The 14,688-nt window shown below is 33.3% G+C and overlaps 1 protein-coding gene across 1 annotated transcript; it reads left to right on the forward strand.

The window, feature by feature from the left end:
* Window positions 1-389: 389 nt before the first annotated feature.
* Window positions 390-5,429, forward strand: LOC127138498 (very-long-chain aldehyde decarbonylase CER3). The gene is made up of 11 exons (XM_051064960.1): window positions 390-688; window positions 792-1,024; window positions 1,121-1,353; window positions 1,571-1,790; window positions 2,642-2,769; window positions 2,858-3,114; window positions 3,245-3,352; window positions 3,853-4,059; window positions 4,383-4,493; window positions 4,602-4,775; window positions 5,118-5,429. Exons 1-11 carry the CDS (start codon window positions 638-640, stop codon window positions 5,298-5,300), a joined length of 1,905 nt encoding a protein of 634 aa, XP_050920917.1. The 5' UTR covers window positions 390-637; the 3' UTR covers window positions 5,301-5,429.
* The last annotated feature ends 9,259 nt before the right edge of the window (window positions 5,430-14,688 follow it).

Consider the following 14,688-nt stretch of genomic DNA (forward strand, 5'->3'; position numbering starts at 1 on the left):
TACTTGAAATGATAAAATATCATAAACATTATGAAATAAAAATGGATCAGGTTAACTAATGTTCTAAGGCACTCTTTATGAAATGATTTTTTTTAATTTAAAAATCAATCATTACAATTTCTAATACATTTAGTACATTCATTTAATACATGTATTTTAAAAAAAAATCTTACTTTTTTAAGCCTTTATTTAGCCTATGAAACACTCGTTAAACTCATCCATTTTAATTCTATAATGTTTTAAAAATGTATAGCATTTCCCAATAAAAATCACTACTCCTATTATTTATGTGTGAGAGAAAGATAGGTGGGCGACCACTTCAACTGCATTGTTTTGGCCACACATCTCCACTCCTCTTATAAATATATGATGTGATTGGATACATAGATACTTCATCTTAAAAAAATATTTACTTTACTTTTCCCATTAACAAGGAAAACTAGAGAGAGAAAAGACAAAAACTTCAATTTCATTGGTTCCTTTGTTCTTCCTTTCTGATTTATTCTCTTTTAAGTATTTGCATCTTTGTTCCTTCTCTTGACAAAAAAAAAAGAAAATATTAAACTTTTAGACTCTTTTAGGTTTGCATAAGAAAAAAAATACAAAAAAGATTATTTTAGGTCTTTGATCAAATCAAATGGATGCTCCTTTATCTTCATGGCCATGGGAAAACTTTGGAGTATTCAAGGTACAAACATCATTAAAAAAACATCTTTGTATTTTTTTTCTTTTTTGTGATGATTACAAAATAATTTTTGTGGTACTAACATGATTATTTTAATTTTTTTTAGTATGTATTTTATGGACCTATTGTTGGAAAAGTGTTGTATGAAATGATGAATCAAGAGGAACATTCAAAGTTGAACCTAAGCTGGTGGTGCCTAAATTTGATCATACTATGTGGTCTCAGAACTATACTACATGTGTTTTGGAGTTCTTATAGTAACATGCTTTTTCTTACTAGAAATCGAAAGATTCTTCAACAAGGTGTTGATTTTAACCAGATTGATAAAGAATGGAACTGGTAAATTTTATGTTTTTATTTTATTATAATTTACAAATTATTATGATTTATATATTTATGTATGATTGTTGATTAATTTATTTTTTTAATAAACAGGGACAACTTCTTGATTCTTCAAACACTTGTTGCTTCCATAGTTTGCTATATTTTCCCATTTCTTCAACATCTTCCTATATGGAATGTGAAAGGTCTTGTTCTTGCTTTGATTCTTCATGTGGGAGTTTCGGAGCCGATTTATTATTGGGTTCATAAGAAATTTCATGAAGATTATCTTTTTAAAAATTATCATTCACTTCATCATTCGTCGCCGGTGCCTACGCCTTTAACAGGTGAGATTCTTAGATCTCGATTTTCAGATTATCATATATTTTTTGCTTTAAAAAAACCTAGTTGCATAGTTTATTTTAATCCATAATATTTTATAGTGTTAATAAGGTTTTAGGGTTAAAATTATAACGAAATAAAAATATTTGAGTTATTTTATTTTTTTTGAAACTAAATGTAAATATTGTATTGGTGATTGAACATGAATTTTTATTGGTGCAGCTGGAAATGCAACATTTATGGAACATATAGTTTTAATGGTGGTGATTGGAATCCCAATATTTGGGACTTCTATGATGGGATATGGATCCACAAGTTTGGTATATGGATATGTTTTGATTTTTGATTACCTAAGATGTTTAGGTCATTGCAATGTTGAAATTGTTCCACACAAATGGTTTGAGGCATTTCCATTTCTTAAATATGTGATTTACACACCAACGTAAGTTTATTTATTTAGTAAAATTTACATCTACATTTACATTTACATTATTATTATTATTCTTATTATTATTATTATTATTGAGTTGAGTGACAAAGTACGAAAATATCTTGCTTGTATTCATTACTTTAATTTCTTGACATGAGATATGGTCCTTCATTCATTTCTATCCGTTTATTGGTGAGAAAAGTGATGAGCATTTAATGAATCACCACCAAAATGTAAATGTGAACCATACTTCTTTCTTCAATTTATAAAGTTTTTTTTTTAAAGGATTTCGAACGCATAACATTTTGTTAAATTACTCTTAAGTTCTTTAGGTCTTGTTTGGATGATAATAAAAAAATTAATCCAATAATTTAATAGCTAAAATTCTAACTCTTAAAAATCAATAAATAAGATAGTCAGATGTCACAACAGTCAGATGTCACGATATTTCTTCTTAAATGACAATATTTTTTAATTCATTCTAAAACTTTCAAAAATATTATTTAAAGCATATTTTGGGTAGTGTCTTTATTTATTTATTTTAGGATTGAATTGAAAAACTCCCAAAAATAATTCATATAGATTTATTTGACTTGTTTAAGAAAAAAAACAAAACCTACTTAGGCAATTAAACTACATTAATATTTATTTACATGTTCCACTAGAATCAAACATTTGCATAATTGTACAATAACTTAGTTATAGACTATTAAATTTTTGTAAGACCATTAAATTCTTCTGCATAGTGTATCTAACTTGCATCCTTTTCCATAAAAAATTGTAGAACTAAGCATTCATAAATAGTGGTCCAAAGCAAGCAATGTGTATAATTCACTCATCATCTTTTTTTCTATGTTATGCAGATATCACAATCTTCACCGAACTGATAAAGACACTAACTTCTGTCTCTTTATGCCACTCTTTGATGCATTAGGCAACACACTCAACACAAAATCATGGACATTACACAAAACATTAAGTTTGGGTTCCGGTAATTGATTAACTTGTCCTACAAGTAACCGACTTTTTTTCATTCTTTTGTGGTGTTATGTTACTGATAAATTTGTGTGTCGATGCAGGGAACGAATCTAGGGTACCGGATTTTGTTTTCCTAGCACATATGGTGGATATATCGTCCGCCATGCATGTTCCGTTCGTTCTACGATCCACTTCTTCGTTGCCTTACACCACAAGACTCTTCTTCATCCCATGTTTGCCATTTACGTTTATAGTTGTGATGGTTATGTGGCTTCGGTCCAAAACCTTTTTACTTAGTTTCTATTATCTTCGAGGTAGACTTCACCAAACCTGGGTCGTGCCACGATGTGGCTTCCAGGTCGGTCTACTCTAAAAATATCTCTCTCTCTCTCAATCTAACGATCTTTGCAACTGCAACACCATATTACAAATGCAGATGAATGATAAGACGTATTAATTTTTTATTTTATTTTTATGTTTTTTAACAGTATTTCTTGCCATTTGCTACCAACGGAATTAACAACCTTATTGAGCAATCTATCCTCAGAGCTGATAAAATGGGAGTTAAGGTCATTAGTCTAGCTGCATTGAACAAGGTTTGTCCTATTATCGATTTTTTTTCTTTTTTTAATAACAAAGTAGATCAAAATATATATAATTACGAAAACATAAACAAGAGTACAAGGTATAGACAAGAAAAGAAACACAAGCGGGGCTCTAAAACAGACAAAAACCGGCTAAACAACATGGCTGGAGAAAGAACATGTTGCAAACAACCTTGATTAATTGAATATAGCATTTTTTATGCTTAGTTGTTGAAACTTTTAATGCCTTGTGTAGTTGCAACTTGCAAAGTTATGTCTTTGATACATGACTAAACTAAATACTAGTACATCATAATTGTTCATAATTGTTGCTTAACAAAATGGTGGACCATTTTGTCTAAAACTTTTATGACTAAAGTGTGAATAATATAAACGAATCGTCAACGGATTTAGGATACGTTCTGATACACATACACGAGCATTTCTTTTATTGATTGACAATGTATATGAATTAATTCTTATTTTAAATTCTTATTATTTGATTGATACAGAATGAGTCGTTAAATGGCGGAGGAAAGCTTTTTGTGGACAAACATCCAAATCTTAGGGTTAGAGTTGTTCATGGAAACACCTTAACTGCTGCTGTAATTCTCAATGAAATTCCTCAAGGTGTTAATGAAGTGTTCCTAACCGGAGCTACTTCCAAACTCGGAAGAGCAATTGCTCTCTACCTTTGCCAAAAGAAAGTTAGAGTTCTGGTAATTTTTCTCTCATTATTCGCAGTCGAATGTCCTTACACAATTAAATCAGCGATTTCATTTATGATTTTATAGTTATTATTTGAGTTTTCAAAAGTTAGATAAAGTTACATCATAAATGTACTATTGAATTAAATGTATAAAAAGCTCTAGCTGTCAATTTATCATATGTGTGGTCCATGATTAAATGAAATTGCAGTGATGTGATAGAAGCCTAGCATTGTTTAACTTCATAGATGGTGTACAAGAGAATTTTTTGAATTAATGATGTTTATAAATTACACTAATTTATTCTTAATTAATCTAATTATGTTATTTTGCAGATGTTAACTATCTCAACGGATAGATTTCTTAAGATTCAAAAAGAAGCACCTCTTGAATACCAAAGTTTTCTTGTTCAAGTAACAAAATACCAAGCAGCGCAAAACTGCAAGGTTCGAACTCTTACTACTAAACTAACACTTGATTAACGATTTTGAAATTTTGTTTTAGTAGAATTAATTATATATTGATGTGATTAATTTGGAATGTGATTAATATAGACATGGATTGTTGGCAAATGGATAACTCCAAGAGAACAAAGTTGGGCACCAAAAGGGACCCATTTTCATCAATTTGTTGTTCCTCCAATTTTATCATTTCGAAGAGACTGTACTTATGGCGAACTAGCGGCCATGAAATTGCCCGAAGACGTGCAAGGTCTCGGTTGCTGTGAGGTGAACAATAATTTTCATCGTTATTTTTCTTATTTTATATTTCTTTTATATTATTTATTCTCGATCAATATCATTGATCAAGAATAGTAAAATACAAATTATACAAAAAATTTAGTGAATTTTTTTTTTTAAAATTAGATTAATCTATTGAAATTCGTAAGATTTATATAGCAACGAGTATAACAACTCACTTTTACTTGTGATTTATAAAGAACAATTAGCCGTAACTAACTGTAACTAACAAGTATAACTAACTTTTGCGTTGTAACTAACTAGTATAACTAACTTTTACGTCGAATATTCGGTTAATTGAAAATGTATGTTGGTGATTTTTGTTTGTAGTACACAATGGAAAGAGGAGTAGTTCATGCATGCCATGCTGGAGGAGTGGTACACAGTCTTGAAGGATGGAGTCATCATGAAGTTGGGGCCATAGATGTGAAGAGAATTGACCTTGTGTGGCAAGCAGCACTCAAACATGGCTTAAAACCAGTCACAACTTGTCCACATAATAAAACAGATTAAAAATATATTTGTCATAATCAACTTAAATTCTAAAATTATGGTTTATGTGTTTTGGTATTATTGCATATTATAGTGGCCATCAATTGTGGTTGTATTCATTATTCAAGTGAGTTTACTATGTTACTTTTATGTTTTTTTTTATACGATCATATGTGTATGATCACATAAGCATTGATAGTGATTCTATCCATACCATAAATGAAGTGAAAGCAAACTAAATAATTTGTTTTTAATTTTATTTATATAGAATAAGTGATAATAATCATAAAAATTCTTAGAGATTATAAAGTGGGATAAAAAATCACATTTTAAAAATAAAGAATTATAAATTAATTTTGATCAAAATAGAATGGTCAAACATATACATAACTTATTAAGTATTTGTCATTTATATGACTTATTAAGTATTGGTAAAGAAAAAAAACAATAACATGATATACTATACATATAAGTTGTTAATGCATAGATATTAAACACGTATTTGATGCATGTAAGCTTAAGATTTTTATGTAGCCGACATGTATGCACTAAGATGGCAAATTATTCCCTCCAAAAAGAAAAACAAAAAATGGCAAAGAATAATCAACAAAGTATAAAAAGAAACATTTAAAAAAATGAAATAAGATTAAAGAGAGAAAAGAGAAAAGGTACAAAAGAGAAGGGACCCAACAAAAAATTTGCATTAGTAAAAATATCATTCCACCAAATAAGATTTGTCAATAAGATTACAAGATTCGTGATTCTATCTATACAATAATTTCCCTTTTGATAAAGCTCATGAGAGATGTGATTTTGATGCAGTCCTAGTCCTGTTTCATAAAAACAGAGAAAAAAGAATCGTTATTTTAATATTATCCTAAATGTATAACACTTTAGATTTACTTGTTCCTCTAAAACAAAGAAAAACGAAAAACTATTCATTTTCCGTCCTTCTAAAAAATTTCATTAAAGCATCATCCTCGTAATATTTATCGTCCACATTTTTGGTCTCTAATGTTAGATCTGAGTAACGGAAGTTGACGTGACCGTATACATAGATTTGTTTTTGCTATGTTGGCATTTTTTGGAGTTGACAGAGTGAATTTACTTGGATGAAAAATCCAAAACATATTCAAGAACACACCTTCATACACCAATAACATTGTCCATCATCACCTTCAAAGCTCAGATTGTCAAATAATATCCACTCATGGAGGCATTGCCAATTTTGTTGTAGTTCAACAATGGATCTCCATTAACAATGCACAATAATTGGGATGACGATGATGATGATGATGATGTGTGTGTGTGTGCCTGAGAGAGAGAGAGAGAGAGATTCTAACTAACTTTTCAAATGGAAAAATTGAAGAAAATCTGTTACAAATTTAACTCATTTTATGTTTATATAATGACCCAAATTCAAACCAACTTCAAATGCAAATAAAACTCAAATACAAATGAAATGAAAACTAAACTAACTTAAATGTTAAATTACACTCAACACCATCCTTTAATTCACATTCAAGTCTAAAAGTCAACAACATCAATTTCATCCATCAAATTGATAAAGTGTTCAGTTTTGATCGCCCTGGTCATTACATTTGCAAGTTGCTTATGAGTACTATAATGAACAACTTCAAGCATTCCATTCTAAACTTGATTACACATAAAATGGAACTTTGTCTCCATATGATTACTTCTCCCATGAAGCACCAGGTTCTTTGCAAGGCTTATGGCATATTTGTTATCAATCATCCATCTGACTAGTTTGCTCACATTAAATTTATGTTCCTGCAGCAAATTCATCAGCCAGAAAGCTTGGCAAGCTGACAAAGTACCATCCATGTATTCAGCTTCACAGGTTGACAATGCAACAATTGGTTGCTTCTTGGAATACCAAGAAATATGAGCCCTAAGATACATAAACATGTATCATGTAGTGCTTCTTATGTCCACTATGTCCCCACACCGGTCTGAGTCTGAGTAGAATATCAATTCAGCATCACCCGATACTCTAGATGGAAACGAAATTCCATGCCTCAGAGTTCCTTTTACATACCTCATAATTCTGACTGCAACTTGGAAATGTGACCACTTTGGTTTACTCATAAATTGACTCACAATTCCAAGTGCTTAACAGATGTCAAACCTAGTGTTACACAAATATCTCAGACAGTCAACCAATTGTTTGAAGGTTGTAGCATCTACATCATCACCATCATCATCATAATCTAGCTTATGGTTTGTCTCAACGGGTGTGACTGCTGACTTATAATTTATCAGCTCAAATTTCTTCAGCAATTCAAGTTCATACTTCATTTGGTGCATAATAATTCCATTCTTAGAACACAAAATATCCATCCCTAAAAAATATACTATACTTCTAAGGTCATTCATATCAAATGCATTCATCGGAACCATCTTGAACTTGTTTATCTCAGAAGTACAATTCCTTATCAGAAATATGTCATCCACATAAACATACACTAGAATTACATTGCTTACAAAAGCATGATTCACATACACATCATATTCCATTTCATATTTCTTGAATCCATGATACTTGAAAAATGAAACAATCTTCCGATTCCAAGCTCTTGGAGCTTGTTTCATCTCGTACAAGCCTTTATGCAACTTGTACACCATCCCTTCTTTGCTCTCTTCCAAAAATAAATGAGGTGCTAACACATAAGTTCCTACTTGCAATGCACCATTTAGAAAAGCTGATTTTACATCTAAATGTATCAGAGGCCAATTCCTATTTGCAGTTATAATAATCACAAGTCTGATTGTTTCATGTCTAGCTACATATGCAAATACTTAAAAGTAGTCTAAACCAAATTTCTACAGAAATCCTCAAGCTACTAACCTTTCTTTGTACTTATAAATTGACCCATATGGTTTCAACTTTGTCTTGTACACCCATCTGACACTGATGGCTTTCTTGTCATTGGGCAACATAGTCAACTCCCATGTCTGGTTTCTTTCAATTTCCTTAATTTCTTCCTTCATGGCGTTCACCCGCACCTTCTTCTTGAGAGACTCATTGATGCTAAGAGGTTTAAAGTCCACCATCATGGCACTCTGTATGACTTCTCCTTCAGAATCAATCCCAGTATCTTGCAGCAACTCAAAATCTACTAGTCTTCTTGGAATCTATCGAATTCTCTGTGGCCTAGTTTCAGAGGCAGGACCACCTTCATAGGTTAGACCACCTTCATAGGTTAGACCACCTTCAGGCGCTGGATTACTACCAGAGTATGGATCATCATCAGATTCACTTTCAAAGTCAGACTCGCCTTCAGACTCAGATTCACCTTCAGAGTCTCCTTCAGAGTCAGAATCATCTTCAGACTCAACTTTAGCTTCAAAGTCACCTTCAGACTTTGATTCATCTTCATAGATAGATTCTCCTTCAGAACATAACCCATGTGTTATTACTGCACTAGAGTTGGATTAAGACTTTCTCCAATCCCATGCTTTTGATTCTTTCACAACAACATCTTTGTTGAATTCAACTTTTTAGTGATTGAACAACAGAGCTTATAAGCGTTTGTACTATGGTAACCTATAAGGAACACGACTCTACTTTTGTCATCCAACTTCCTTCTCTTTGCCTCTGGAACATGTTTGTAACAAACAGAACCAAACACCTTTAGATGACTGACACTTTTCTTTCTTCCAATCCACTTCTCAATATCAACTACTTCCTTTAACTTCTTAGTTGGACATCTGTTGAGCACATATACTGAAGTAGTAATTGCTTCATCCTACAACTGCTTAGGAAGATTCTTCTCCTTCAACAGGCTCTTTGTCATGTCAAACAGAGTTCTCTATTTGTCCTTTCAGAAAGACCATTATGCTATGAAAAAGTTACCTCATGCTCAATACCATGTTCCTCGCAAAAGTTCTTGAATTTTGTTAAGTTGAACTCACCTTCACCACCGGTTCTAAGGATCTTCAACCTTTGTCTGCTTTGATTTTCAGCCTTCACTTTGAACTTCTGGGATTCAGCAAACACCTCATGTTTGAACTTAATGAGTTCTACCCATGTCATTCTTGTGAAATCATCCATAAAAGACACAAAGTACTTGTTTCCTCTAAGTGAAGGTACCTCAAATGGACCACATACATTAGAATACACCACACCTAAAGCATGAGTTACTCTTGGAGGCATTTCTGAGAAAATGTCAATCTTGGTTGCTTTCCTTTTATGCATACATCACATGATATCTTTGGTGTCACAATGTTAGAAATTATATGCCAACTTCTTTGAACTCAGATGTCGTAGACTTCTGTAGTTAAGATTCCCCAATCTCTTGTGCCACAACTCACTTTCTCCTTCAGCACTTCTTGCACTAAGGCATTGAGTTTGCGTTGTTGCAACATTCACCTTGAATGTCCTATTTCTTCCCAGTTCAGACTGCATAATAGCTTCTGATTACAGTCATACAACTTTAAGAGATTGTCCTTCATGCTTACTGAAAATCTTTTTTCAATCAGCTGACCAACATTCATCAGATTTCTATTCATGACAGGAATATATCATACATCCTTTATCAGTGCAATTCTGCTCTTGTTCAAATTAACTCTGACATTTACCATTCATTTAGCATTCAAATACTCATCATTAACACATCTGATCTTGGTACTCTTATTAGAGTCAAAATCAACCAGCCATTACTTATTTTCTGTTAGGTGATTTGAGCAGCCATTAATAGCATAGGTTCATTATCAAAATCTGATTTGGCTATGTTGGCTTCTTCACCCTTGCTAACCTTGTTTGACCATCAATCAACAGGAAAGTGGACAAACTTGTTGCAACTATAACACTTAATCTTTCTCTTGTCAAACCTGTCATTTCCTTTCTGAACATTGTGATGTTTCTTATCATAATTGGAGAGTTCCTACTTCTGAACACCACCATCATACTTCTTCTTATTATATAACCATGCTTTCTTCTGGTTCTTCTTGCCAAAAGAAGCTTTTAGAGTCTAAGCTTTCAGGTCCTGTTATAACTCTTGTTCAAAGTTTCTTTCAGTCAGACGTAACTCTTGTGCCTCTAAACTACTCTGAAGCTCTTTAATTCTCATGATGCTGGTATCTTTAGAGTTTTCTATGGCTACAATTATGTAATTAAACTAAGGAGTAAGTGATGTCAATACTTTTTCAATGATTACTTGTTCAGAGAGTGTTTCTCCATAAGACTCCATCTCACTAGTGACCACAATCACTCCGAAGATGTAATCATGTACCTTCTCATTGTTCTTCATACTGAGATTCTCATATTGCTTACCTAGGGACTGAAGCTTTACCTTTTTCACTAATGTGTCACCACCATAGCACCATACTTTTGTATCCCACGTTGCCTACTTCGTTGTCGAATCAACAATTTTCTCAAACACCTTTGTATCCATACATTGATGGATATAGAACAATGCCTTTTGATCTTTCTTCCTCGTTTCTCGTCGCGCAGTTCTTTTCACTTCATGTTGCATTTTATGCAATCGGCATGTAACCTTCATTGATCAGATCAAGAACATCTTGATCCCTAAATAACACACGCTTCTAAATCGACCACTGATTCTAGTTCTTTCAGTCAAATACTGGAAGCTTTGTGTTCAAGCTACCGTTTATGTTGTTCATCTTTGTTCTTGTGCAAATCACGCAGTTCTCACTAATACTCATGTTTCACAAACCCTGGGAATCAAGATCTGTGATTCTCTCATATTTTGAACTTCAATTCCGCGTGAATTTCAGAACTGAAATCAATCACACACCTCACTACACTCATTTTTCCTTCTTAATTGATTTGGAGCTCTAGATACTAATTTTTGGAGTTCAATAATGAACCTCCATTAATAATGCACAAGAATTGGGAAGATTAAGATGAAAGAATTATATATATATATATATATATAAAGAGAAGAGAGAGAGAGAGAGAGAGAGAGAGAGAGAGAGAGAGAGAGAGAGAGAGAGAGAGAGAGAAATCTACTAATTAACTTTTCAAATGGAAGAACTGAAGAAAATCTGTTACAAATTCAACTCAATTTGGATTTATATAATGAACCAAAGTCAAATGCAAATGAAACTCAAGTACAAATGAAATGAAAACTAAAATAACTTGAATGTTGAATTACATTCAACAAATTCAACATTATATGATAGCAGCTTATACTGTAATTAAAACATTTGTCCAAAAAATCATAAACAGTTTGCTTGCACTGAATTTGTAAAAAAAAATACAACTACTACATAGAAATCAATCAATAAAATCCATAAAGCAATGAAAAAATCATAATTTAAAATCAACCTGAACAAGTTCATTAGAGTTCAATGCACAAAGAGGAAAATACATATCCTTAATAATCTAAATTTGTGCACCAATTTCACTTATAATATTCTAAACAATTTATCCCAATTTCCCAATCATACATCTAATTAGATCCGACGAAACAAAAAGCTTCATTTTAACCTAAATCCCCCATCTTCCTTCTCCATATTCAGGTCCTCATCCTCCCTTACCCCTGCCCAAACGAATCCTCCACAATAATCCTCTGATGAATCTTAACAAGCGCATCAAGCGCCAGAGACACAAACTCACAAGAATCCTCAACTCAATCAATTCATTAGTAACACTATAGATCATCACAAACAAGGAGTTATTTGACGATCTCGCCGCAATAGCCGATTATGCTTCCAATCTTACGAACCAGACAGAGGTAACAAACGGTAAATGGTGTCATCTTGTGGGATGAGGAATGTGTCTCAGGTATCTTCGTCGCAGGGTTACGATGTTTGATTTTAATGTTGTCCTCGTCATTGTGAGAGTGGGAACGTTCGTTTCCGTATGAAGTTCGTTGACCGACCAATGGAGGGATCTTTGATAAGTATTTTTCATGTTTACAAAATGGGATTTTCTGGGTTTGTTGATGAATAATGAGGAATTTTATGGGATTTTCATCTAAGTAAATCCTCCCTGAAAACTCCAAAAACTGGCAACATAGCAAAAAAAAGTTCTACACTAACTGCCACGTCACCATTCATTACTCGAATCTAACATCAAAGACCAAAAGTGTGAACGAAAAATATTATGAGGATGATTCTTTAACAAAAAGTTTTAGAGGGACGAAAAGTAAAAATGCTTAACTTTAGAGGGACTAAAAATATATTTAACTATATATATATATATATATATATATATATATATATATATATATATATATATATATATATATATATATATATATATATATATATATATATATATATATATATATATATAATCATTATAAAATACATATGGCTAAAGAGAAAAAATAATGACTTTAACTTAAATAAATTTTAAATAAAATAATATTGTATAAATGAAAAAAAAAAGATGGGCAAGAATCTAACCCATCAATAAAAAATTAACAAAAACGATTTTTTTTGCTAAATTAAGTTTATCCCTTATGAAATTATTATTGCACATAGAGGAATGAAGTCCCACAAAATCTCATCTGAATGTAAAAAGCTGCATTTGTTATAGGATCATGATAACTATTATCTTCATGTAAATGTGAGACATCTACAAATGGAATTACCTAATGATATGAAGACAATTTTTCATTTGGATAGAAGCTTCCAAGGGGTGTTGCAATTGCTTGACTCAAAAGGTAATGAACATTAGAAAATAATGATGCAATTTAGAGAGGTGCAAGATGTAATTAAGGAAGGAGATACTTTGAATGAATGATTCAGAGGAATTATAACACTTCACATTAGTTTATATAAAGGGAGAAGTAACTAACTAACTAAATTTTAAAATAGTCAATTGTCTTATTGTTTTTGCTTGCGTTGTACGTTAGCTACTTGAAACATAATCAAACTCCCACTTAATCTGAATCACAATGCCAATACTCTTCCTAATTCAGATAAATTAACCTTCTCATTCTCATCAATTCTTTAATAACTTAAAGTCTTTCTTTTTTAATGGCTTGGTTAGGATATATGCAAGTTATAACTCAATCTTGCAATATTTAATCTTCAATACATCCTTGGTAACTTGATCTCTTGTGAATAAGTTCCCTATTATGTTTACTCTGTCATTTTGATATCCTCCATAATCTGATTCAGAGTAGCCATAAGCACTAGACGTCCTTATAATGTTCTTTTGATATTGTCGCATTACGCGAAAAACCGGCGGGAAAACAAGAACAACAGAGCCGCCACCGTGCGTTATTTATCCCAAAAGAGGGAAAGGAAACGCTCAGAGTAAACCTGGAAAAAGCATGGTCTCGCGACCAAAGAGAATGGGATCGGGAGTCGGTTATGCGAAGGGAAGGTATTAGCACCCCTACGCATCCGTCGTACTCGACGGGATCCACGCACAATAGGAAGGAAAATTGGTTGCTAAAACACTGCTCAAAATCACACACACTGGCTGAAAGAGACACAAGAAAACAAGACTGAAACTGACTCGGCAGGACATCGTATCCTGGGCCTACTTAGTCTATCAAGCATAGACATCAGAGTCTAAGTAGTTCGACAGGGGGAAAACATGCTCGCTAGGATGTCGCATCCTATGCATACGTATCTCCTTTGGACGAAGGAGAATCAGAGCATTCGTAGCTCGGCTAACACGCACACAAACAAACACAGGCAAAGGCAAACGTGGAGCCTGAATGCCAATCACTGGGCTTACATCAGCATCCGAACCAAAAACACGCACAAGGAGGCAAACGTGGAGCCTGAATGCCAATCACTGGACTTACATCAGCATCCGAACCAAAACACACACTGGAACCCGAACGCCACTCGATGGACTTACATCAGCTTCCAAGCACACAACAAGACACAGGATGTGGAATGCCAATCGCTGGGCTTACATCCACCTCCTAACACCCACACAGGAAGAAGAAGGGTCTCGATTGCAACTAGGGCAAGAGAAGGGGAAGGTCTCAATCGCAACGAGGGCGAGAGAAAAGAATTAGTGTTAGTGGTTAGTCAAACTCGGCAAGACATCGCGTCTCGTGCCTACGTATCTCATCTGGACATGAGAATCAGAGTTGCCGTAGTTCGGCTAAACTATTCCTGTTGGTTTGTGTTTTTTAAGTGGACAACGTCGCTACGCAATCTACCGGATGCTCGATCTTTGGAGACTTACTCACCTGTAGTAGAAGGAGTGGACGTATCCTTGAGAGGGGGTAATGTTTGTTTGTGTTTTAGGAAAGCTCAAGCAAGAAAGGAAGTCCTATACGAAGGAACCGTGCTACCTTAATTGTCATGCAAACGAGACTACGCGGAGTCTAGCAAACCTAGGGGATACAATCACACCACACAAACATATACAGCATGAAATAAACACACCAACAAGGGGCTCAAACATCAGGGCTAGGCTTTAGTCGAGGGGTCATATCAACCTCAA

This window comes from Lathyrus oleraceus, chromosome 4, assembly GCF_024323335.1.
Source record: "Lathyrus oleraceus cultivar Zhongwan6 chromosome 4, CAAS_Psat_ZW6_1.0, whole genome shotgun sequence".
In the NCBI taxonomy this organism is placed as follows: Eukaryota; Viridiplantae; Streptophyta; class Magnoliopsida; order Fabales; family Fabaceae; genus Lathyrus; species Lathyrus oleraceus.